The sequence below is a fragment of the Balaenoptera acutorostrata genome, chromosome 7 (assembly GCF_949987535.1).
Source record: "Balaenoptera acutorostrata chromosome 7, mBalAcu1.1, whole genome shotgun sequence".
NCBI lineage: Eukaryota > Metazoa > Chordata > Mammalia > Artiodactyla > Balaenopteridae > Balaenoptera > Balaenoptera acutorostrata.
In genome coordinates, this window is record NC_080070.1 from 22,835,315 (window position 1) to 22,858,568 (window position 23,254).

A 23,254-nucleotide genomic window follows, 5' to 3' on the forward strand; every position below is an offset into this window, starting at 1 on the left:
GTTGGCCATCTTTGAATAAGTCATCCAGGGCTAGGAAACAGGGGTGAGTGGCAAAAATTGCCATAGACCCTTCTCAACCCTTCCTCAGTACTAACTAGCTTTCTCAAATGCCTCTGCATCTTTCCAATCTATAGTTCACATGGCCACCATTTTTGTATTTTAAAAATATATACTGTTCAAAGTATCCCTACTTAACATCCCTCCATAGTGCTTCATTATTCATATAATAACCTACAAGCTTCTTCTAGGGACTTCACTCTAGGATTTAGACCCTGGCTTCCTCGCTAGTCTCATCCCTTGCTACCGTTTCATTAAATCTTTTTTTAAAAATTAATTAATTAATTAATTGTGGCTGCGTTGAGTCTTCGTTGCTGCGCGGACTTTCTCTAGTTGAGGCGAGTGGGGGTTACTCTTGGTTGCGGTGCACGTGCTCCTCATTGCGGTGGCTTCTCTTGTTGCGGAGCACGGGCTCTAGGCACGTGGGCTTCAGTAGCTGTGGCACGCAGGCTCAGTTTGTGGCTCGCACGCTCTAGGGCGCAGGCTCAGTGGTGGTGGCACTCGGGCTTTGTTGCTCCACGACATGTGGGATCTTCCTGGACTCGAAACCATGTCCCCTGCATTGGCAGGCGGATTCTTAACCACTGCGCCACCAGGGAAGTCCCTTCATTAAATCTTATGTTCCAGGCATACTGTGGTTACTGGCAATGCTCCTAAACAAGACATACTTTACTCTATGCTCATGTTTTTGCTCGTGTTGCTCCCTCTTTCTCAAATGCCCATTTCCTCTTCTTTTCACCTGGTTGACTCATACTCATCTTTCCAGTCTCACTTTAGGGATTAGTTCCAAACCTCTCCCTGTCTCTTCTCATCCAGGATAAGTGCTCTTCCTCTCTACTCCGCTAGCATCCTGAACTTCTCTCTAACATGCCCATTGCAACGTGTTGCATTCCACTCTTTCTTGGTCTGTCTTCTAGGTTAAACTGTGACCTCCTTGAGGTCGAAGACTACATCTAATTTATATTTGGTTCCCATTACCTACGACAGTGCCTAACATGTCATAGACGTTTGGCAAATATATTGAAATAAACAAATATTGATTTTGAATGCCTAATGTATAAAGCACTGTGGGTGGAACAAACAATATATATATAATTCATATTTCACTTTCAAGGAGCTTACTGCCTAGGGAGCAAACAACCTGCATATAAGAAAAGTATACGTAGAATAACAATTTACTATATAATTGCATGCACTAAGAAACAGTACCTGCAGGCTAGAATTTGGGATTAGATTGATATGGAAAGTCTTCTCTGAAGAAGAAAGGCCTAAGTAGTAACATAAATAAAGAAGACTCAAATGGTTTGAAGAGGTTGGGGAGAGAGTTTTAAGTTTGGAGAATAAGAGAAATAAATGTTCACTATGTCTGAGGAACAGGGTAAAAACATTGGCTAAGGCAGAGGTTGATTAAGATAGTGAAAATATATCCTTACTGTATAGCACAGGGAACTATGTTCAATACCCTGTGATAAACCATAATGGAAAAGAATGTATATATATATATGTAAACTGAATCACTTTGCTGTACCGCAGAAATTAACACAACATTGTGAATCAACTATACTTCAATAAATTTTTTTCAAAAAGATACAGTGAAAGGGTCAGTGTGTGTGTATGTTGGGGAGTCATAGGTTAGAAAAACAAACTAGAGCAGATTGTAGCAGATTTTGTTTAAAATCTTTGGACTTTTCATTCTCTGACTCCAACATAGAACACCTCAGCATTCTAGATTGCCTTTTCATCACAAATTCCCTGTGTCTCCTCTAGAATATTTTCAAAACGGACAGTTTCCATGTCAAGGAATTTCCCCTTCTTCCCTGAACTAAGCTTTCCTAATGTCCTTCAAGGTATTGTATACTCCATCTTTTTATTCTTATTTTAGATGTAGTTTTTGTGTTTGTGTGATGTTTTTCCCCACCCTGGGTTGCAGACAAGCAGCACAAGCCTTATATCCCCCAATTTGTTGGCTCCTACTTATTTTAGTTTCAATATACACGTGAGCTGGACTCACAATTCCAGAAAAACTAAAGGTGAGAAAAGGGTGAAAAGCTTATTAGTCTATTTCCCTTGAAGGGAAGTTTCAGAGGTTAACTCAGTCTAGTGATAAACTCTAGATAGTCATATTTAGCATTTGTGTCTAGACAATCAAACTAAACATAAACCCTGAGCAATCACCTATCAAAACTATTAACATTAATATAGATCTTTCCTCCAAACCCATAGGCTTTATAGGAACTTGGGCTAATAGGCCTTATCAAAGCTCTACTTAATTGTCAGGGCCCCCATAATTTGATCTCATCCTACCTCCCCACTTTTATGTCTTACCACTTCAAACAACAACAGCAAAAAAACAAAAACAAAATAACCTTCCAGTCAGGACTAATATCTGGGAAAGTATGATTGTATTGAGAGGGGAGGTATACATTAAAGGATGGCTACTCCTCCAAATTTCTCCCATATCTGACACGTGAATTAATTTTATTTCAGGTCTTTATATAGGTAAATCTCACCACTGTCGTGGAATTAGAATGTCACCTTTAAATCATTTGGTTAACTCTGTTTTTACAGATGAGGAAATTGAGGCCCCAAGAAATGAATTGACTTACCTAATATGTTAGCATGTATTTGTCATTATTGTTTCACATTTAACAATCACTTTCTCTTCCCTCCCCACATTTACCAACTAAAGTTCTTGAGGGCAAGGATCATCATGTCTTGTGCATTTTCTGCCTTCACAACAGCATCAATAAGTCTCCTCTTGTTTCCCACACAGGATCAAGAATGGGGCTGAGCACACAGACTGTGCTAAGAAAAGAATGTTTGGATTGAACTGAACCCCTGCAGAACGTGGACTATTTAGAGGCACTGAGTTTGGCCTCTGGGTGAATATTTGCCTTGGGTTGGCCCACTTAACACTGAACAGTAATGGGCCAAAGGAGACAGGCCAAGTGTGTAGTCTTGTTTGCCCAACTAAGTTATGAATACCTTCTTATACAGACTCATTTTGTAGTTCATATCACTTTGAACAGTACTAGTCACAGAGTAGACACTCATTAAAAACATTTTAATTGACTTACTGTCCTTGGATCAAAAATCAGATCTTGTTCTGTGCTTCATACAGCAACTAGAGTAGCTTTAGCAAAAGAAAAGTGCCAGGCTGTCAAAGATGGACACTGCTGGGCTGAAGAAGCATTTTTCATGCAGTTCTATGCCTTAAATTGGCCTTGAACAAGAGTATCTGGGATCCTGTGCTGCCTCTTAGATACCAAAGAATCATTTTGAAAAGTGCTACAATAAAGCTTATAATATAGTGTTGATTATTAGATAACTTAAGGTAATAGGACACATCAAAAGGGCACCAACTCTACGATGTTAAGTGGAGATGAATTTATTTTGGTCTACCCACAATGTGTCACCCTCTCTCCTGGGGACTATTTTTAAGACCTCTGGCCTGAGTTAATGATGCAGCTGGTGGCCAGCAATAGATGGAAGTGAGCCATCCTTGGATGGGATTTGATCCTGGATTTGGGATTATTTGTACCATGCTATAGCCCGTTGACCTATCAACTACATAGCTTGGCTATTTCTACTTTTCTCATGTTGGTCTTTACTCTGCCACCCTCATTTTTAAAGGAGAGAGGTTTAGTTGAGGTAGTTCCAGGATCCTACTTAATTTAAGCTAGTTTAACCTCCAAAGAGAAAGCAGGCTATTTATTTTAAGTAACCCAATCTTACTGCTGAGCATCTTTCGCTATGTTAGGACAGTAAATGGGTTTAGTAAGAATTGGTCAAGGAATCCAAAATTCTTTGTTACTAAATATTGCAACTTTTGCCCTTTTTCCCCAAAGGCAACTAGTATCTGGGGGAGAGGGAGATGGGAAAGTACATGAAAGTTTAGATTATGAGAATATTTGCCACTGATGATTGTTTTTATTACCTTAATTCTAGGTAGGGAAACTTAGATGTGGTTAGGTACATGAGGGAACCAGTAATCCAAGCATGGTCATTAAGAATTGGAAATTTAGTTGTGAAGTTCCACTAACTGTATCCCATCTCATGGAATCATTGGCTAATTATTGGCAAGGGCAGAGCTGTTTCCATGTGGAGAAGAGTATGCAGGTAGACATTCAAAACAGTAGGTGGTCTTTAAGGGTATTATGATTGTCCAGTTGCCCAAAAGAATTTGTTTAAGCAGTCTACTAGACCAGTTCCTTGAGTGGTCTAAAACCCCTATTTTTTTTTTTAATTGAGGTATAGTTGATGTACAATATTATATAAGTTTCAGGTGTACAACATGGTGATTCACAATTTTTAAATGTTATATTCCATTTAAAGTTATTATAGAATATTAGCTATATTCCCTGTGTTGTACAATATATCCTTGTAGCTTATTTGTCTTATACATAGTAGTTCGTACCTCTTAATCCCCTACTCCTATCTTGCCCCTCCCCCCTTCCCACTCCCCACTGGTGACCACTATTTTTTGTTCACTGTATCTGTGAGTCTGTTTCTTTTTTGTTATATTCCCTAGTTTGTTTTATTTTTTAGATTCCACATATAAGTGATATCATATAATATTTGCCTTTCTCTGCCTGACTTACTTCACTTAGCATAATACTCTCCAAGACCATACATGTTGTTGCAAATGGCAAAATTTCATTCTTTTTATGACTGAGTAGTATTCCATTGTACATACATACCACATCTTCTTTATCCATTCGTCTGTTGATGGACCCTTAGGTTGCTTCCATATCTTGGCAATTGTAAATAATGCTGCTATGAATATTAGGGTACATGTATCTTTTTGAATTAGTATCTTCAGGTTTTTCTTGGATATATACCCAGGAGTGGAATTGCTGGGTCTCATGGTAGTTCCATTTTTAGTTTTTTTTTAGGAACCTCCATACTGTTTTCCATAGTGGCTGCACCAACTTACATCCCCACAGTGTATGAGGGCTCCCTTTTTTCTACATCCTCTGCAATAATTGTTATTTGTGTTCTTTTTGATAATAGCCATTCTGACAGGTGTGAGGTGATAGCTTATTGTGGTTTTAATTTGCATTTCTTAAAACCCCTATTTTAGAAGAAATCAACTTATCAGTTGTCACCATGTCTTCAAGAGGTCCCACTTGATTAACTCTTCAAACTGAAGAGTCCAGGATGCAGACTGAATAATGAGTCCTGTTCTTTACTACCCATACATATGCAATTAGTGATCACCCAAATTGGGCTCTTCTAAGTCATGTCCCCAGACTTCATTGAGGGAGGTTGAGAACATGTAGAAGACCAAGACTCTGAGTAAGAAAAAAATAATTCGATATTCTGCCTCTTTTTCAGGTTTCAGTATGGCAAATCAAAGACTTCAAGAACTAGCCCAGTTAAATTTGAGAAAGAAACAATTGTTGATAGTGATGAGGTAAGAAAGAGCATTAGCAATGTTCACTTATAATCTTTCTTTGGAATTGCGTAGACTACTTTATAAGCTGGGTCTCACAAACTTCCTGTTGAAAAGCAAAAAGGGGTCAAGATTTATATAGAAAGCAACATTAATTTATCTAATTTTATGAAAGAGGAACAGAGACATAGAAAAGGGAAGAGACAGGGACATATCAGCAAAGAATCAGGGCTCAAAACCCAGGGACCAGAAATCTATTTTAGGGCATGAGCGAGTGTTAAACCCTGACTTAAACTTGATTTTGTGGTCACTTCTTGCAACAAAACTCCTTTGGATAGCTTGATTGCTTCCCAAGGTTTATCATATTCAAGTGAATTTTCCAGGTCAACTTTTATTTCATCAGCCAGAGATAGTGCAATTCAACATAAAACTAAAAACATACTCCAATTTGGACATTCTTACGGATTTAGTCAACTACTGGAGACTAATTTGGAAACAAGATGCAATACCTTAGAAAAATTTGGGAGTAAAAACATTTTTCCCAGAGACTTTCCCCAAAAAATTAATTAAAAAAGAAACAACTATAAGGAAAAGTCTTTACATCTTCTCCCAAATAAATTTTTCTGAGACGTCTGTGATTCTAAATATATATGTCATACCTGTGAAGCAGGTTTTTCAAATGTATTTTTGTTTTGAACAAAGGGACTTCAGTTTTACAAAAGGTAACAGAAATTAAATCATTGCATCTTTGGATTTGTCCCCTATTTCATCCCACCATTCCTAAAAGAATGTATGGCATATCTCTGCTAGTCCTCCTCCAAGCCCTGGAAATTGCCAACTCCTGGCATTTTCCTCCCCTCATCACACAGTTCTGTCCCACTCTTACTATCTCCCTCTTCTCCATTCACCTTCTTGCTGTATTCACCTGTTCAGTGTGAGTTCCCTTTCTTCTGAATCCCAGCTTACTATATCACCTCCCTGGGGGCATGGCAATCTTTAGAAATGCTCATCCACATACAGGACTGTGCTCTTTATCTGATTCCTGATTAGGCCAAGCCCGAAGGAGGTAACTCAGAGCTTTTATCTCCTTGTGTTCTTGTCCCTTTGATTTATCCTTAGATAACCTAGGGCTAAGCTAGAGGCCAGGCAACAGCCCGGGGTGGGGGTGGGGGGTCAGCAGAAGGAGATGGAGGAGGCCCAGCAACTCTACCACCAGACACGGCACTCAAGCAATCCACCAATCACCAGCACCACCACCAGCAGAAAAATACAAAGTGGTAGACAGAAGGGTTACCAAAATTCAATTACTTTTTGCCACATTTCTGGAAGAATCATATATCACAGAAATATTCAAAAATGCAGACTGCACCATTGTTTCTCCCTTCCTGTGTGCCGCCCCCAGCCCCGAAAGCAGCTATCCTCCAGGCTTCCTTTCACTGACAACCCTGAAGTTATTGCCCTTCTGTAACTTGCTTTTCTCCTTAAAGGTTGTTTTGTTTTGTTTTTCACCTGATTTTGCATGTTTTGTTTTGTTTTTCACCTGATTCCCCTTCTATAGAGATGGAAAAGGCAGAAGAAAGAGGTATGAGCTCTAGGGGTGATTTGTCCCGGTCTAAATTTTGATCCTGCCCTTGTCTATTTCACCCCTTCACTTCCTAACAGCTCCTAACATTTCACAAAGCTGGTCCACATTTCCATGTACAAGCTACCCTGTCAGGATGCCTTAGAACCTAGCTCTCCATGCTATGGCTCTCATTCCAGAAACCCAGGGTGCAGAGAATGGAGTTCTTCTCACTTAATTTAAGTTAGAGACCAGATTTTAGCCAGACTAAGGTGAGGTAAGGAATGGAATATTGTTTAGAATAGGTACAACTTGAAACACTAATTTTGATTATTGTCTCTAGATTTTTGATGCAGTCGGGCAATCAAAATTTGTTCTAGAGAACCTTCACCATTACACAGTCCATCCAAATTTGGTAGGTGATAAAAGCATTCCCCCAAGATCTCCAAGAGCAAGTTTCAGCTGCGGTGCTGAGGCCCACTGCAGAGTATCCCAAGTGCCTCCAAGTGCCACCAGCTTCTGTGACTGTGCGTCCTCCTAGGACAGGGAAGCAGAGCTGTCTCAGGACACTGTTGGGAATGGTGGTGAGGGAGGAGGGTGGGACTGGGAAGAAGGTGGTCCCTGCAGCTGATTTTTTTTTTTTTTAACATCTTTATTGAAGTATAATCGCTTTACAATGGTGTGTTAGTTTCTGCTTTAAAACAAAGTGAATCAGTTATACATATACATATGTTCCCATATCTCTTCCCTCTTGCATCTCCCTCCCTCCCACCCTCCCTATCCCACCCCTCTAGGTGGTCACAAAGCACCAAGCTGATCTCCCTGTGCTATTCGGCTGCTTCCCACTAGCTATCTATTTTACATTTGGTAGTGTATATATGTCCATGACACTCTCTCACCCTGTCACATCTCACCCCTCCCCCTCCCCATATCCTCAAGTCCATTCTTTAGTAGGTCTGTGTCTTTATTCCCATCTTGCCACTAGGTTCTTCATGTCCTTTTTTTTTTTTTTTCCCTTAGATTCCATATATATGTGTTAGCATACTGTATTTGTTTTTCTCTTTCTGACTTACTTCATTCTGTATGACAGACTCTAACTCCATCCACCTCATTACAAATACCTCCATTTCATTTCTTTTTATGGCTGAGTAATATTCCATTGTATATATGTGCCACATCTTCTTTATCCATTCATCCGATGATGGACACTTAGGTTGCTTCCATGTCCTGGCTATTGTAAATAGAGCTGCAATGAACATTTTGGTACATGACTCTTTTTGAATTATGGTTTTCTCAGGGTATATGCCCAGTAGTGGGATTGCTGGGTCGTATGGTAGTTCTATTTTTAGTTTTTTAAGGAACCTCCATACTGTTCTCCATAGTGGCTGTATCAATTTACATTCCCACCAACAGTGCAAGAGTGTTCCCTTTTCTCCACACCCTCTCCAGCATTTATTGTTTCTAGATTTTTTGATGATGGCCATTCTGACCGGTGTGAGATGATACCTCGTAGTTTTGATTTGCATTTCTCTAATGATTAAGGATGTTGAGCATTCTTTCATGTGTCTGTTGGCCATCTGTATATCTTCTTTGGAGAAATGTCTGTTTAGGTCTTCTGCCCATTTTTGGATTGGGTTGTTTTTTTTTTGTTATTGAGCTGCATGAGCTGCTTGTAAATCTTGGAGATTAATCCTTTGTCAGTTGCTTCATTTGCAAATATTTTCTCCCATTCTGAGGGTTGTCTTTTAATTGAGAAAACATATTTCGAATCAGGAAGTATTCTGTTCTCTCCCTCTCCCATCCTCTGCCTTCCTCCTACTGATGGAAAGGCAAGTTTAGTGGGCATGCCCCTTCCCCCACTACATCTTAAGTGACATGCTGTCTTTTGTGACTGCTTTTCCTTTTTTTAACTTTGTGCTTATTCTGCATATTAATGTGGTTGTGCCTGTGGAGAAACGTTGGTGGGTGGGAAGATGCAGATAAGGGCTGTGTTGGCCCCCTCAGGGCTCTCTGAACTAGGAGATTTGGTTCCTGGGAGTTTCTTCCCTCTGCCTCAGAGTGAGTTGTAGAGAAGGCCGTTTAGGTTGAACATAGAAACTTCTGCTTGCCCTATTTTGTTGGGCACAATGTTGGGCACAACTTTTTCACAAGAATTAAGTCATCTCACTCCTTTTAATGTGGAAACTTTTCCATCTCATTTCCCCAGCCCCTTGGTCTGTTTGCAGGGAAAAGCTCTGAAAGAAGAAAGGGACAGAGAGCTTCAGACATTTTCTATTAAACCCAGCCCCTGTCCAGCTTCTGTCCCTACCCCTTAGAGGCAAAAGATTAGCCAACTGATTTGTTAATCTGCTCTTGATCTAATCCCTTTGTCTCTCTGGAAATCTTTCTGTCTGCTCAGGCCCAGTACTATGAGCCTTTGAAGCCCACTGCACTGCATAAATTCCTGGCTCGAAACAGGAAAATTCAAAGCTTCACATTGAAAGTAACAGAGTATGATCAGGATAAGACCTTACTGATTATGACCAACAACCCACTTCCCTGCCCAATCGACCTTCAAGGAAAGGACATGACATCAAAATACTTTTCCAGTGAGTTACTGCTCAAGGTAATGGCACCTGGGGAAGTTTCCTGGTACCCTGAGTAAGGATCTTGAAGAATTAGGAGTTAGCTTGAAGAAGGGAGCTAACCTAACATGGGGGATGGTACTCAGGACCCAACCTCTTTCTTCTTATTCTTTGCCATATGCTTCACCAAATAGAATCCGAGAGCCTGGGAAATACTCAGAATCAGAGTTGTATAAACTTCGGTCATGAAACTTCATTACACAGAGAAAAGAGGGTCTTAATTCAAAATTGTTCCTCCTTGGTCAAAGATATTTAGTTCGTAATTAACAAAGGGTAAACCAGCCACTGGCTTTCTAGTTGAGTATGAAGTAGCAACAGATAAATCAGGAAATGACGAACAAGGAACAGAAACGAATATCAGATTGGGAAAGGGGTAAAGGGTTATGCTCTATACCCACTGCTCTTGGGTGTCAGAAGGAGAGAAGAGAAAATTTACTATCACAGCAGCCAGATGTTTGGGACTTTGTTATACACTAGAGAAGTTCAAATTCAATTCAATAAACAATTGCTGGACATACACTAAGCTAAGAACTAAAATATAAAGATGATTACAGGACAGTTTCTATCTTGAAGGAACTTGGAGTCTAACAGGAGAGACAGATCAATAAATGAGATATAAAAAGTAATTATTATATACCAGGATATATGAATAATAAAAGAATATACAAGGTACACTAATATACAGTAGAGAACAGTATCTTTGTTGGAGGAAAGGGAGTAATCAAGGAGGTTTTACAGAAGAGGTGACCCCTGTCCAAAAAAAAAAAGGAGAATATTCCAATCAGTGGGAAGGGCAAAGGCATAGAGACATGAGAAAGTGAGATGCATTTAGGGGGATGTAAGAGAGTAAATGGCAGGAGATAAAAGGTAAAATCAAATTTGCATTTTAGAAGACCTTTTTTGGAAGTTGAAAGAAAGGTGTATTAGTTGTGGAAGAGAAAAAAATCAGTAAGATTAGTTATATTGTTACTACAATTGTCAAAGTGAGAGATGCTGAAGAACTGAATAAATCAACAACAGAGGAAATGAAGAAAATCAATTAAGAGATATTTAAGCATATGATCTAAAAAAGATCTTGACAGCCTTAAGAGTGGGCCTAATATAACAAGAAGAAATTAAATAAGTGAAAGTGTAAATTAAAAAAAATCTAATTATTATAGAAATTTGATGCTGGGAGTGGAATTATCCAAGACAGACTGTTATAATAAAATGTGGTCAATATGGAATTAGTATTTCCTTAGCTGCTAGATGGATGGCAGTGAGAGAGATTCCTTTCCAAACGGATGATAAAATGCTAATATCCAATGGTATATGCTGACAAAGGAGTTAATGAATTCATTGCCTATGGTTTCTTGGGTCTCAGAATTTGTGCCATTTGAACATAACCTCAGTGGTTGTTTCTCATGGTAGTGGATAATATACACTGAGAGGAACAAATGTCAAGCCAGGGTTGCCTTGCTCAAGGTAGAGAAGGAAATACAAGACTATCATGTAACCTTGGTGCAAGAAGAGCTTTCTTCCAACAGCTGGCACTTTGTGAGCCTTCCAGGTCACATGTGGGACCTGATCATATTCATGAGTAAATTGTGGTACCAGCCAAATTGTATTAATAGACAGTATTAAGGCTCTGATTGTCAAAGACTGGCAGCATGGTAATTTTATGGGGCTATCTGGAAGAAGTCCAAGAAGATGGAAATGCCCAATATCTAGAATGCCTCTTTAATATTCATGCTGCATCCCTTCCTCTTACTATACAAATGTGACAGTCTTTTGTGAGCCTAAGATTATGCACAAAAGAAGCATTCTTTTGCTACACCCGGACATGTGTATAAGAAGAGTGTGGGTACCAGCAATCAAGTTGAAGAATGGACCAGACATGTCTATCACAGTGATTGTTATACTCACAGCCCCTTCTAAGTGACATGGCCCTACCACAGTTTGTGAAGAATAGGATGCCCCAAAAGGTCCTATTTTGAATAACTAGACTCAATTCTCTATGCCTACCTAGGACCAGAGAAGGCCACCTGATCCAGTGAAGCAAAATTCATAGGCTGGTTAGTGACCTGTGGTGTAGATCCGTACCCCCAAGTCAAACTAAACAAACAAAAACCAAAAACCAAACCAAAACCAAAACCAACTAACTGATGCCAAAATGTTGGCCTCTGTACCACCAGCACTGAATTAAATCTCGGAGACAGAGTTTTGGGTGAAGTGGAAAAGAATAGCTTTATTGCTTTGCCAGGCAAAGGGAGACACAGTGGGCTCCTGCCCTGAAAAACTATGTTCCAACCTGGGAGGATTTGATGAGGAGTTTTACAGTAATGGTTCAAAGGTTACTGATAAGATTAGGGTGTGTGCAGGGCCTGCACTCCTTTAATCTCGTCTCAGGTGGTCTTGATGAGCTTCTCTGGTCCCTTTAATCTCGTCTCAGGTGGTTTCTTGGCTGCTTCTCCCTTGATTAGCGACTGTTCGAATCTTCCCTTTGGAACTCAAGGAAGGTCATGGAGGCTGGAGGCTGGAGTCCATTCCCTATGAACAAGAAACGGGGGACAGAAAGGCTTCTGTGCCCAGGAGCCCCACAGGGTCCTGCTCGGTTATGTAACTTATCAACAACCAAAATCCCTGAGCTAATCATATTCTTGCTTCCAGGCATCTGAATTGGGAAAGGAAAAGATTGAGGCTGTGGGAATAAAACCTGAAAGGGCATGCAGAGGAAGGCCATAAAAAAGTCAAACCATGAGGAAGAAGGTAGGGGCAGCTTGAAGTAGAAATGAATAAGCAGAAGCTGTGGGTAGAAAAAAAGATATGCAGGGTAAAGGTAAGGAATGAACACTAGAGACAGAAGGAAGCAGACAGGGAGAAAGTAGGAAGTGTGTTAATGACATGATGCTAAATGATATGAGACAAGATAGACAAGCTCATGCAGTAGTGGTCCTAGATAGTGCTGCCTTGGATTCCAGATAAGTTTTTTATTTTTGTTTTTCTGCTCTAAGGTCTAGCTCTGCTAAGGTTTCTGCTCTTTTGTGGCCAGATTATTAGCTGTGTCTTAGGTCCTAGGCACACATGCTGCTACCGTAAAACCCCTATTAATTGAGGTAACTTAAATGAATTCCTGTTCCTCAAAACTGGAAGACTTTAAAGAGAATGAGTACAGAATTGAAAAGACTTGGTTCAGCAGTAAGCATTTTTAAAAAAGAGGTTTGAAAATTCTGAGCAAAAACGTTCAGTATGGGTCAATTAATTAGTTTGGTTATTCATTCATTAATTGTCATTCTTTTATTCATTCAAGAAATATATATTGAGCACTTACTATGTACCAGGCAACGTTATGGGGTAGTAAGGATCTATCAGTGACTAAGTCAAAGTTTAATTCCAGTGAGGTAGAAGACCATAAGCAAGCCAACAATCGCACGGATAATGTATAATGTGATAAGTGCCCAAAAAGCAGGATAAGGGAATGGAGAGTGATGGGTGTGAGCGGTGATTTTAGATAGTGTAGTTAGGGAAGGCTCTCAGAAGCAGCAATGACATTTGAATAGAGACTTTAATAGGATGTGTCCTGCAGTTGCTACACCTAGCATATTGTTTTCGTTTCAGATTGCCACACATATAAATATAATTATAATTATAAACATAATGTGTAAACATAAGTTGTAACTTTCTCAAATGAGTTAAAATGAGAGAAACCAGGAGAACAGTGAACCCAAAGCCATGTCATATGAAAAAAAAAAGTTCAAAATGTTGGCAATGTTGAGCCTGGAAGAGAGAGGGCGCTCAGGAGGAACGTGATAGATTTCTTCAAATTCTTTAAGGATTCTGTGGAAGAGACACTAGATTTATTCCGTTTGGACTGTAGGGTAGAAGTTACAGGGGATAGCAATCAGCTGATCAAAGATTAAGTAGGCTGGGTTTTTAGATATAGGAAGATTGACCACTTGATAGTGTTACTATGGAGGGAATAAGAGTGTCAGATGAATGGTTAGACTTGATGGCCTTTAAGATCCTTTCTGAAAGTCTTTGATTCTATGACTTTAATAATGACGAAATTATTACCTCACAAAACATCCCATTCTGTGGCCTTTTCACTGCAGACAGAGAATGGGATGTGAATGAGACAGCCATCTCCAAGAAAGGTGGGTAGAATCCCGTGGATCTATTTCCCAACTTATTACCAAATGTTTGGTTTCCTAAGCAATTCACTAATTGAATCCTTCTCAAAACCTGGGAAATTTTTCTGCCATTTACTACAAAGGGCTAGTGGGCAAGCTTAATTGATTACTTAGGAAACTGACCTAACTTTGGACAAATCATCTGGCTGTGAAATGAACAGGTATTAGCCCACTCAGGGAAATGTTTTCTTTTCTTTGGGTTTCTGCATCCCTACTTCCCTCTTCGGCAGGTTTTGCTGCATGATTTTAGGGGAACTGGAGCTTAGTCCAGGAGCTTAGGTCAGTAAGTCCAGGGGACTTAGCTAACTCCCTCACTTACTCTTCTTCCCTTTGCTGCAGGAAAGTCATCAGCACAAGCCCACTGAGAACTTCTTCCTACCTCTGATGTCTCAGAAAAAAAAGTTAAGATCTGGGCTGAAACCAGTCTTCCCTGTGACACTGTTGGAGGACCCTAAATCCAAGAGAGAACAATGGTTTAGGTGAAGTCCTGGCTCTTTCTTACCTTTTCCTTATTCGTGTCACTATCTCTTTTCAATATGATTTAACAAACACTTTTCGGTTGTACAGAATGCGGACAACTGTATAATAATAGGACAGCTTCCCTACATGATCCCCAACCACACTTCTACCTTAGCAACAGAGAAACAGTAATGCAAAACTAAGGTTTTTCACAAGAATGATTTTCAAGAGTGAAGAGAAGTATTCAAAGGTCTATGCTTTGAGGAAGCAACAAAAAAAAATTTCCCTCAGTGCCTGTTAAGGGTTGTGATATAGGAACAATTTGCTATGTATGAGATTTGATTTGAAACTGGTTATAGGAGCAGCTTATATCTTGTTTGGAGAGGAGAGAGGAGATTCTGGAGTTCCTTTATAGGTTTACAATGCTAGGTTCTAGAAGCATCCCTTCCACTGCACAATACTCCCACTCTGTACCAATGAACACCTTCAAATCCTACTGTCCTTTCTTCTCCCCCAGAATCTGAGAATGCAGTGAGTGGTTCCATTAATCCCTCACCCTAGGATCTACTAAATGAACTTTCTTTGTTAAGGTTTTCCACGGACAAGGATTTCAAGAGTGAAGGGAAGTATTCAAAGGTCTATGCTTTGAGAAAACAGAAAAAAATGTACCCTCAGCTCAACTTTGCTCCAGTCTGTAAAAGAGATCTGAGGAGTGACGGTAAGGTCGTCTCTATCAAAACAATGGTTTATGGGATGGCGATGTGGGCAAGAGGGACAAACTATGGGGACGAGAGATAAGGGCAAATCTCTCTTGGAGGTTCTGGAGGCTAGTTTTCCTTTTAGCATGGAAGCCAAGAACTGATAGAGGCCCAAGTGGTGCTAGGCTTTCCACCCTGTTTAAATCCTCACATTTCAAGAAAGCTCTAGCATAGTGTTTTCCAAACTACATCACCTACCACTTTACTAGTTTTGGTCAATGTGTTATTTGCCCTGTTATTTACTTAATGTTTTTCTTTCAAATTATTTTTTTTGTCCTAATTAATACTATATCATTAACATCATGGGTTTGATATACTAATCACATGGGGTTTTTTTCTCTTATACATTTCTCTCAAACATTTAATCAAATTCATAATAATTACATTTTAAAAATTAATTTATTTTGGCTGTGTAGTGTCTTCGTTGCTGAGTGCGGGCTTTCACTAGTTGCGGCGAGCGGGGGCTACTCTTTGTTGCGGTGTGAGGGCTTCTCCTTGCGGTGGCTTCTCTTGTCTCGGAGCATGGGCTCTAGGCACGCGAGCTTCAGTAGTTGTGGCATGAGGGCTCAGTAGTTGTGGCTTGCAGGCTCTAGAGCACAGGCTCAGTAGTTGTGGCGCACGGGCTTAGTTGCTCCGCGGCATGTGGGATCTTCCTAGACCAGGGATCGAACCCATGTCCCCTGATTTGGCAGGCGGATTCTCAACCATTGTGCCACCAGGGAAGTCCCATAATAATTAAAATTTAAAATGTTTATCTATGTATCACCTAAAACTACCCAGTGGTATGCATATCACACTTCGAGGAAAACTGTTCTAGAAGGGCCAAAGGATAAGCTATGAGTCTCAGAGGTCCATGAGTCTCTTTGGGGTTGAGGCAGGACATGGCGTGGAAGAGGTTTGGGATAAGGTTGTAAGGAAGGGGTACAACAAAAATGCTCCTCACAAATTGTCATTCATTTAGCAACATTTATGGGGCACTTACTAGTGTTGTATATTTATCAAGCACCAATAATAATAGCACTTTCCATATGTAAGACAGATGGATGGGCCAGGTCATGAAGGGCTTTGTATATTTGTATAAATAAGGGCTTAGGTTTTATCCAGCAGGCAGTTGGGACCCACTGAAAAATTTCAGAGCACTGAACACACATTTGTGTATTAGAAGTATAATCGATGGGTCCCAGACTTCACCAGCCTATGGCTCCAAGATAAGGTTCATTTCTCCTACAGGACTGCTCTCCTCGAGCAGTTTCTGGAACTCCCTAAGGTATGCTTCCCTGTTCTACAAGGCCATCCTAGTGATTGCCAGCCATCCTCAGCTCAAACAGTCACAGTTCCAGAGGTATGAGGTCATATCGTACCATCCCTTACCTGGCTTCTTCAAGTGTTTCTGCTCCTTCTGTACCTATCTGCCACCCCACCTGACATCCCTCCTGCCTCTCTGAACTCCCCATATACAGCTAAAACCAAGCTGTGATATTAAATAACACTTCACAGATGTGAAGAAAAATTAAAGGATGGCAGAGAATCATTTATCTTGCTTTAAAAGGGGACACTCTTAGGCTCAGCCTCAGCCCCCCCTCAGTCCCTTCATACTTCCCAGCAGGCCCCCAGCACATTATCCATTCTTGGGAGTCTCTTGGCTTACCAGCACTGTCTCTGCCTAGGCTTCCAATACCCTTGGCCCAAGGAAGGGGAAAAGGTAGCTCCTTCCCCTAAGCCTGTTTATTTCCAGAATAAATACGTAGGAACATCTATTTCCTTCAAGGGAAACTCCTCATGGAAAGCAAGCTTTGAGCTTTATAAGCCAGATAAGGCAAACATAATAGTACACTTAGTATACATAATAGTACATTTAGTACATTTAGTCAGAGTTAAATCTTAAATGATACCATATGCAGGATATCAGCAGTTCAGCTTAAATCTATATTGGAAGGAGGAATTTCTCCAGTCTAGAATCTAACCTGGTTTAGAATTTCTCTGATTTTTCAAGGGCATGATTCTGTTAAGGTATCCCAGTTTACATTTCTAAACAGAACACTTAACATCTCAGTCTGCAGCATTTATTAGAATTATGGTGACTTTACAGTTTCCCTCAAGAAAAATGAGTGGATATTTACTTATGTATCTAAAGGGCCCATTATTGTGCTTTTCCTAAACAAAGACAATCTACTGTGAAGTTGAAACAGTGTCTCTACTTCAAGTAAAAGAGAACCTAGCAACTCCTCCTTCCATCAATAATTTTCCATGTTTACCAGGCATCCAAATAAAGAAAGATTACATAGAGAATTGCTTGGATGGGGGCCATGAAGGCTGGTTAGGAGGCTGTCCAAGAAACAAACAGATAGGACCTGAATTAAGGTGACAGCAGTAGGAATAAGAAAACAAATTTAAGGGATATTTACAAGGCATAATGCTTCAAAATGGGGGGGGGGAGGGATGGGAGCAAGAAGAGCCCACAACGGAGGCGTCCAAGAAGGGCAGAAGTTGAAAGAGAACCTGGAAAAAGTGATGACAGTGAAGCCAAAGGTAGAAACAGTTTCTTAGTTACACTCTCAGACAGGAGAACTGAAAAGGCTAAGAGGAATATGAATATACAAGTGAAAGTACCTTCACTTAGTTAAGCGTTATGTAAGCATCAAAATGGCCACAGATGGAATCGTTTGAAATGGGTGGGATTAAATAGGGAAGACCCTAAACTGGTGGGTGTTGATGAAGGGAAGAATTATAAAGAAGGTTGGAATGGTAGTCCGTGGTCCAAAACCTATCCTCTTGCTCAGAGTAAAGACCAGCTTTCTCGGCCCTCCGAGAGGGTCTCTTTTTACGTCTCACATTAAGTGTCCTAAACCCTCTGGAAATCCACATTCACGAAGGTGCCCTGTGCTTTGTTGCAGTCTCCAAGAAGTCAGGGAACGACCTGCCAACTTCCCAGATGATTTGGGAACCATTAACCCTTTCATCACTCCTGGAAGAGAAGCCCACCAGAACCGCGCCAGGAGAGAGCGCGTTCCGCAACGGAAGGGCCCAGCAGTGGATTATAAAAAACGATGAAAGCAAACCCTACATGCCCCTCGCCTCATCTCCAGAGACTGAGGGGCCTGGAGAAGTCGCCATTTAGGGCGTGCCAACCAAATAAAATCTCATTCTGCCCTCTCCGGGCGTGGGCTGCCGGGTCGCTTGCAGGGTGGGCCGTGGTGAGCCCCCTGCTGCGACCTGTCACCGTAGGGGCGGGGACGCGGCCCCGGGGAGCCCACCCTTGGCCCCGCCTCCGCCCGGCTTGGGGAGGAGGAGAGGGAGTGGTCACGTCCCCTGGGGTTGAGAGCGGCCGGCGACTGCCGGGGAGGGCGGGCCTTCTCTCCGAGTGACGGGACCGCGGCCCAACCGGCGCCAGAGCACGGGGTCGGCCTTCCTGCAGCTTCTTCCGCTTGCTGGCTGCGGCGCCTGGGACGGTGGCGGTGGGTCTGGGCGCTGGGAAGTCGTCCAAGATGATTAAAAAATTCGACAAGAAGGACGAGGAGTCTGGTACGCGCGGGGCGTCTGACGTCCACCCTCAGCCGCGGGGTCCCCTTCCCCTGCCCGCCGCCACCTGCTCTCGGGAACAGCGGACCTGGGGGCGTGGGCGCCGGTGCGCCGGAGGGCCGGAGTTGGAGCCCAGCCCCTCCTCCGACCCACTCCGCTCCAGCCGGGGGCCTGCCCCTAGCCCCTCCCCCGGGCGCCGGAGCCTCCCCTCAGGTCGCGCGCGAGCGCCCGGGCGCTCGCACGCAGCCTCGGGCTGCTCGGCGGCCCCGCCCCCAGCCCCCTCCGGCGCAGCTCCGCGGAGCCACCTGCTCCAGTTCGCCGGGGGTGGGCTGCCCACCAGAGTCCGGCCCATGGCAGGTGGCGGAGGTAGTGAGTGTGCGCTTGCGAGAGGCGGGGTGGGGTGGGGTGCTGGTAGTGCAAGGCCCACGGTGGGTCTGGGATTGACGGGACTGAGTGTGTTTGTGAACTTTGTGGTGTCTGTACCTTGCAATCTCCCTGGGGACCTCTGCTTTGTCCGCTTCCGTGCGGGCAGGCCTGCTCCGTGGTACCTAGCTCGTTTAATACTCAAGCATCCAAAAGTGAGTTGCATCTTGATATCCGTCTTTGGTCCAGAGTAAATGAGGAAGATGCCAAGTCACCTCAAAAAACAAAAACAAACAAACAAAAACCCCCCAAAACCCTCAGTGATTGATAGCTGCTCTCAAAAAGTGTGGTGGAGGGTTGGGTTAGTAAACCTCTATGGCCCCTTCCAGCTTGACATGTATCTAATTCTCTGGTAAACTCCTCACAGTAAATGTTAGAAACACATAAAATAGTGCTTTCCTTTAGGGAAATCCAAAGGACCCTACCACAGTCTCATTAATTTTAGTTGTATGGACATGACAGATATTTCTAACATTCATATAAAAAGAAGGCAGGGAAAGAATACACTCATTTCAGGCAGGGTTTCTGCAAAAGAGAAGTACAGGATCTTACAGGATAGCAAACAGAGCTAGCTAGTGTCAGAATCAGAAGGATTTTAATCAGTTTGTATGCATATTAGTAATGATTATCACTGTGAAATCCAAGTGGTCACCTCACTCGGGTGAGATTTCCCAAGCATTCAATACCCTTCTGTAGAAAGTAAGTTTGTGTAGGACAGCTATTAAAGACATTTTTTTTCCCCCCATAACATAGGTAGTGGCTCCAATCCTTTTCGGCATCTGGAGAAGAGTGCTGTCTTACAGGAGGTATGGCTTGGAAGTATAGTGTGTTTTTTTCTTTTCTATTCCATTTTAGAATGGGGGACAGAGAGCCCCGGAATGCTCTGATCCAAAATAAGAATTAAGGAATGTAGCTGAGTTCAGAGAATATATACTTGAGGGAAAAAGAAGAGGGATTACTTGTCATAGGAGAGTCTAGAGCTTATAGAAATGCAAGAATATGTAGACTCTGTCACATGCTGAGAATTTTAAATAAAACACCAAAGGAGGTGTTTAGTGCAAGGCTATTGAAGGAAGTTATAGATATTAAGCTTATTGTATTCAAATGATGTAGATAAATATTGTGATTCTTACTTAATAGATAAAGCCCACAAGTTGAAGTAGCAGACCTAAGGGAGTGAGTGTAGAATGGAAAACCTAGGCCACATCTAATAATTTATTATATACCATAATAAGTTGAAAACTGTAAGCAACATTATTTGGATACTGTGATTAAAATGTATAATAGTCTTTATTAAGTTGATTTTCTGTAATCTGTGATAGCAAAGATAGAAAATATATATAGCAGTGTTTTTTGTTTCCACAGGCTCGTATATTCAATGAAACGCCCATCAATCCAAGAAGATGTTTGCATATTCTTACAAAGATTCTTTACTTATTGAACCAGGTAAATTGTTTTGATTTTCCTCAGATTTGTGTCCTGGAATAGAAATATATAACATGCAGTGAAGTACTTTCTGGCAAGTGTAATTATTTATTTTTTAAAAATTCACTTAATTTTAAAATTTACAGTGTTCGATTAACATAATAATATGTAAAATTTCTTGAGGATGAGGAGTATGACAGACACTTCTTTTTTATTCATGAGGTACCAAATCAGCTAAGCACATAGTAGGATCTCAACGTTGATTTGAATTTAACAAGTATTAGTTAATATTAAAACATGTTGTTTAGATATGTTCAGAAAATAAAAATATATTGCAAAATCTTAGACAAATTCCAGATAGATATTTTATCCTTTTGGAGGGAGTATATTATATTAATATTTTAAAGCTTTGATTTTAATATTCAAATTTTATACAGGCATACCTCATTTTATTATACTTTATTGGATTTTTTTTACAAATTGAAGGTTTGTGGCAACCCTGCATTGTTAGATGATGGTTAGCATTTTTTTAGCAGTAAAGTATTTTTAAATTAAGGTAGGTACATTGTTTTTTTTCGACGTAATGCTATTGCACAGAATAGACTACAGTATCGTGTAAACATAACTTTTATATGCACTGGGAAACCAAAAAATTCCTGTGACCTGCTTTATTGCAGTATTCACTTTATTGCTGTGGTCTGGAACTGAACCCACAGTATCTGCAAGGTATGCCTGTATTTATTTTCCCTACTCCACCACTAGCAGTATGATTCTGCGCTTAACTGTTTTGTGCCTTAATGTCTTTTTCTGTAAGTGGGGATTATGATAATACCTGTTTTATAAAGTTATAATGATTAAATGATACAATAAATGTGAAGCACTGAGAATAGTCCTGGATACATAGTAAACATTCAGGAATAGTTTTCATTTGGTCATTTAACATATATATTTATTACATACCTGCTGCATTCTATGCACTGTTTTAGGCACTGGGGACGTAGCAGACAAAACCAACAAAAATATTTGCACTCATGAAACATAGATCCCACTTGTGCTTTTTTTTTTTCTTTTTAAATTAATTTATTCTTGTCTGCGTTGGGTCTTCGTTGCAGTGCACAGGCTTTCTCTAGTTGCAGCGAGCGAGGGCTACTCTTCGTTGTGGTGTGCGGGCTTCTCACTGTCGTGGCTTCTCTTGTTGAGGAACACAGGCTCCAGGCGCGCAGGCTTCAGTAGTTGCGGTGTGCCGGCTCAGTAGTTGTGGCGCATGGGCTCTAGAGTGCAGGCTCAGTAGTTGTGGCGCTTAGTTGCTCCGCGGCATGTGGGATCTTCCCGGACCAGGGATCGAACCCGTGTCTCCTCTATTGGCAGGCGGATTCTTAACCACTGCACCACCAGGGAAGTCCCCCACTTGCTGTTATCGTTACTTATTTAATTTTTTTTTCTTGTGTGTGGTTTTATTTATTTATTTATTTGTTTGTTTCTTGTGTGTTTTTTTGGTTTTTTTGCTTCAGACTGAAAAATCTCATGATTTTTAGTCTAGGGCTTTAGAAAATGTGAGTCTGTTTCTTAGATTCACACACACACACACACACACACACACACACACACACACACACACCCTACCTCAGGTGGTTTACATATGGTGCTAAGAAGACTGTGGTTTCCAATTTGAATTCCATGAGAATATTTTTACTTTACTATGTTTCATGACTGAAGACCTCATCCAGAGACATGAAGTTTTGTAGCTTGCAAATGGAGGCAGAGCAACAAGAACATGCTTTTAAATAAAATATATCTATTCACAAACATATATCCTTGTGTGGTATTATATTAGAAACATTTAATGCAAAGTCAGTTTGATTTAACTTTTCATAGCATGCATTGTGTCCAAGTTGGGGAACTCCAGTCTGTAAACAGAATTTTGAGTAGTTAAAGTTGGTTCAGAGTAGCATATATTTTTATATTGACCGATACTGCTTTTATGGGCAACTCATGTTTAAACGTGTAATTATCTTGATAAGGAAGTTACCCACACAGTCTGATAAACACAGTCAACTAGGTGAACAGATTTGGGAACTTTAGCTTTATCTTTTGCCTAGTTCTTGGTAGTGCTTTATGGAAAAATACTTCTAAGTTTCTACTAGAGTTGACATATCCGTATATTCTGAGTTTCAAGTCAAAAAGTAGGGACTTAGGATTTACTGTACTAGTATGACTGACAAGTAGATGGGCGTCTGTATATTCTCTAAATATGAAAGAAAGTAAGGGAAATCTGTTGCTGATGAGCAAGCTGGGTACTCTGACTTAAGTAATTGTAAACTCTTATACTTTGTCTTTCATCCTAAACTTTCAGGGTTTTTCATCAAAATTTGTTTATTCTTATACCTATGACAAATAGATTGACTAGTTATCTAGTTATATTTTTTATGAGAGCTGAAGCCCTGAAAAGTGATTGAGCCTAACATATTATATAGGATTGCTTTTAATGAAGAAGTTAAATATTGAAATGGTAATGTTTCAGGTGGTCTGTGGTCTGCAGTGTTTTGACTATTAATAAAATATTGGGTTGGCCAAAAAGTTTGTTTGGGTTTTTCTGTTACATCTTACGGAAAAACCCAAACGAACTTTTTGGCCAACCCAATAGGTTATCTAACACCTCACTACTCAAAAATACGTGGTTCCCAGATCAGCAGCATTCACATCACTGGGAGCCAATTAGAAATGGAAAATTTTAGGGTTCACACCAGAGCCACTGAATCAAAATCTGCATTTTGGGAAGATCCTCTGATGATTTATTAAGCACGTTGAAGTTCTGATCCAAAGCATGTTTTTAGGGGCTTGAGCCAGTGTCTTGAGATGTATTA

General features: G+C 40.8%; 2 protein-coding genes across 6 annotated transcripts in view; both read left to right on the forward strand.

Moving 5' to 3' along the window:
* Positions 1-2,982: 2,982 nt before the first annotated feature.
* TSGA13 (testis specific 13) lies at positions 2,983-18,141 on the forward strand. Its single transcript, XM_007177146.2, has 7 exons — positions 2,983-3,005; positions 5,395-5,473; positions 7,357-7,428; positions 9,412-9,618; positions 14,146-14,285; positions 14,856-14,983; positions 17,918-18,141. Exons 1-7 carry the CDS (start codon positions 2,983-2,985, stop codon positions 18,139-18,141), a joined length of 873 nt encoding a protein of 290 aa, XP_007177208.1.
* Positions 18,142-18,406: 265 nt separating this feature from the next.
* COPG2 (COPI coat complex subunit gamma 2) overlaps positions 18,407-23,254 on the forward strand; it is a 140,073-nt gene continuing 135,225 nt past the window's right edge. For 2 of the 5 annotated variants that reach the window (XM_057550114.1, XM_057550116.1), the window contains exons 1-3: positions 18,407-18,545; positions 19,719-19,771; positions 20,331-20,411. In XM_057550114.1, coding sequence (XP_057406097.1) covers positions 18,509-18,545; positions 19,719-19,771; positions 20,331-20,411 — 171 coding nt within the window. In that variant the 5' untranslated portion in view covers positions 18,407-18,508. Of the gene's footprint in view, positions 18,546-18,810; positions 18,909-19,718; positions 19,772-20,330; positions 20,412-23,254 lie in introns of those variants that run through there. The other 3 variants (XM_057550117.1, XM_057550118.1, XM_057550115.1) reach the window with 2 other exon arrangements.

Bases quoted from the DNA above. Each gene is read 5' to 3' on its own strand.
- TSGA13 (XM_007177146.2), top strand. From the start codon at position 2,983: ATGGGCCAAAGGAGACAGGCCAA. The intron at 3,006-5,394 runs GTGTGTAGTCTT...CCTCTTTTTCAG, and splicing joins GGCCAAAGGAGACAGGCCAA to GTTTCAGTATGGCAAATCAA. The intron at 14,286-14,855 runs GTGAAGTCCTGG...TTCTTTGTTAAG, and splicing joins AAGAGAGAACAATGGTTTAG to GTTTTCCACGGACAAGGATT.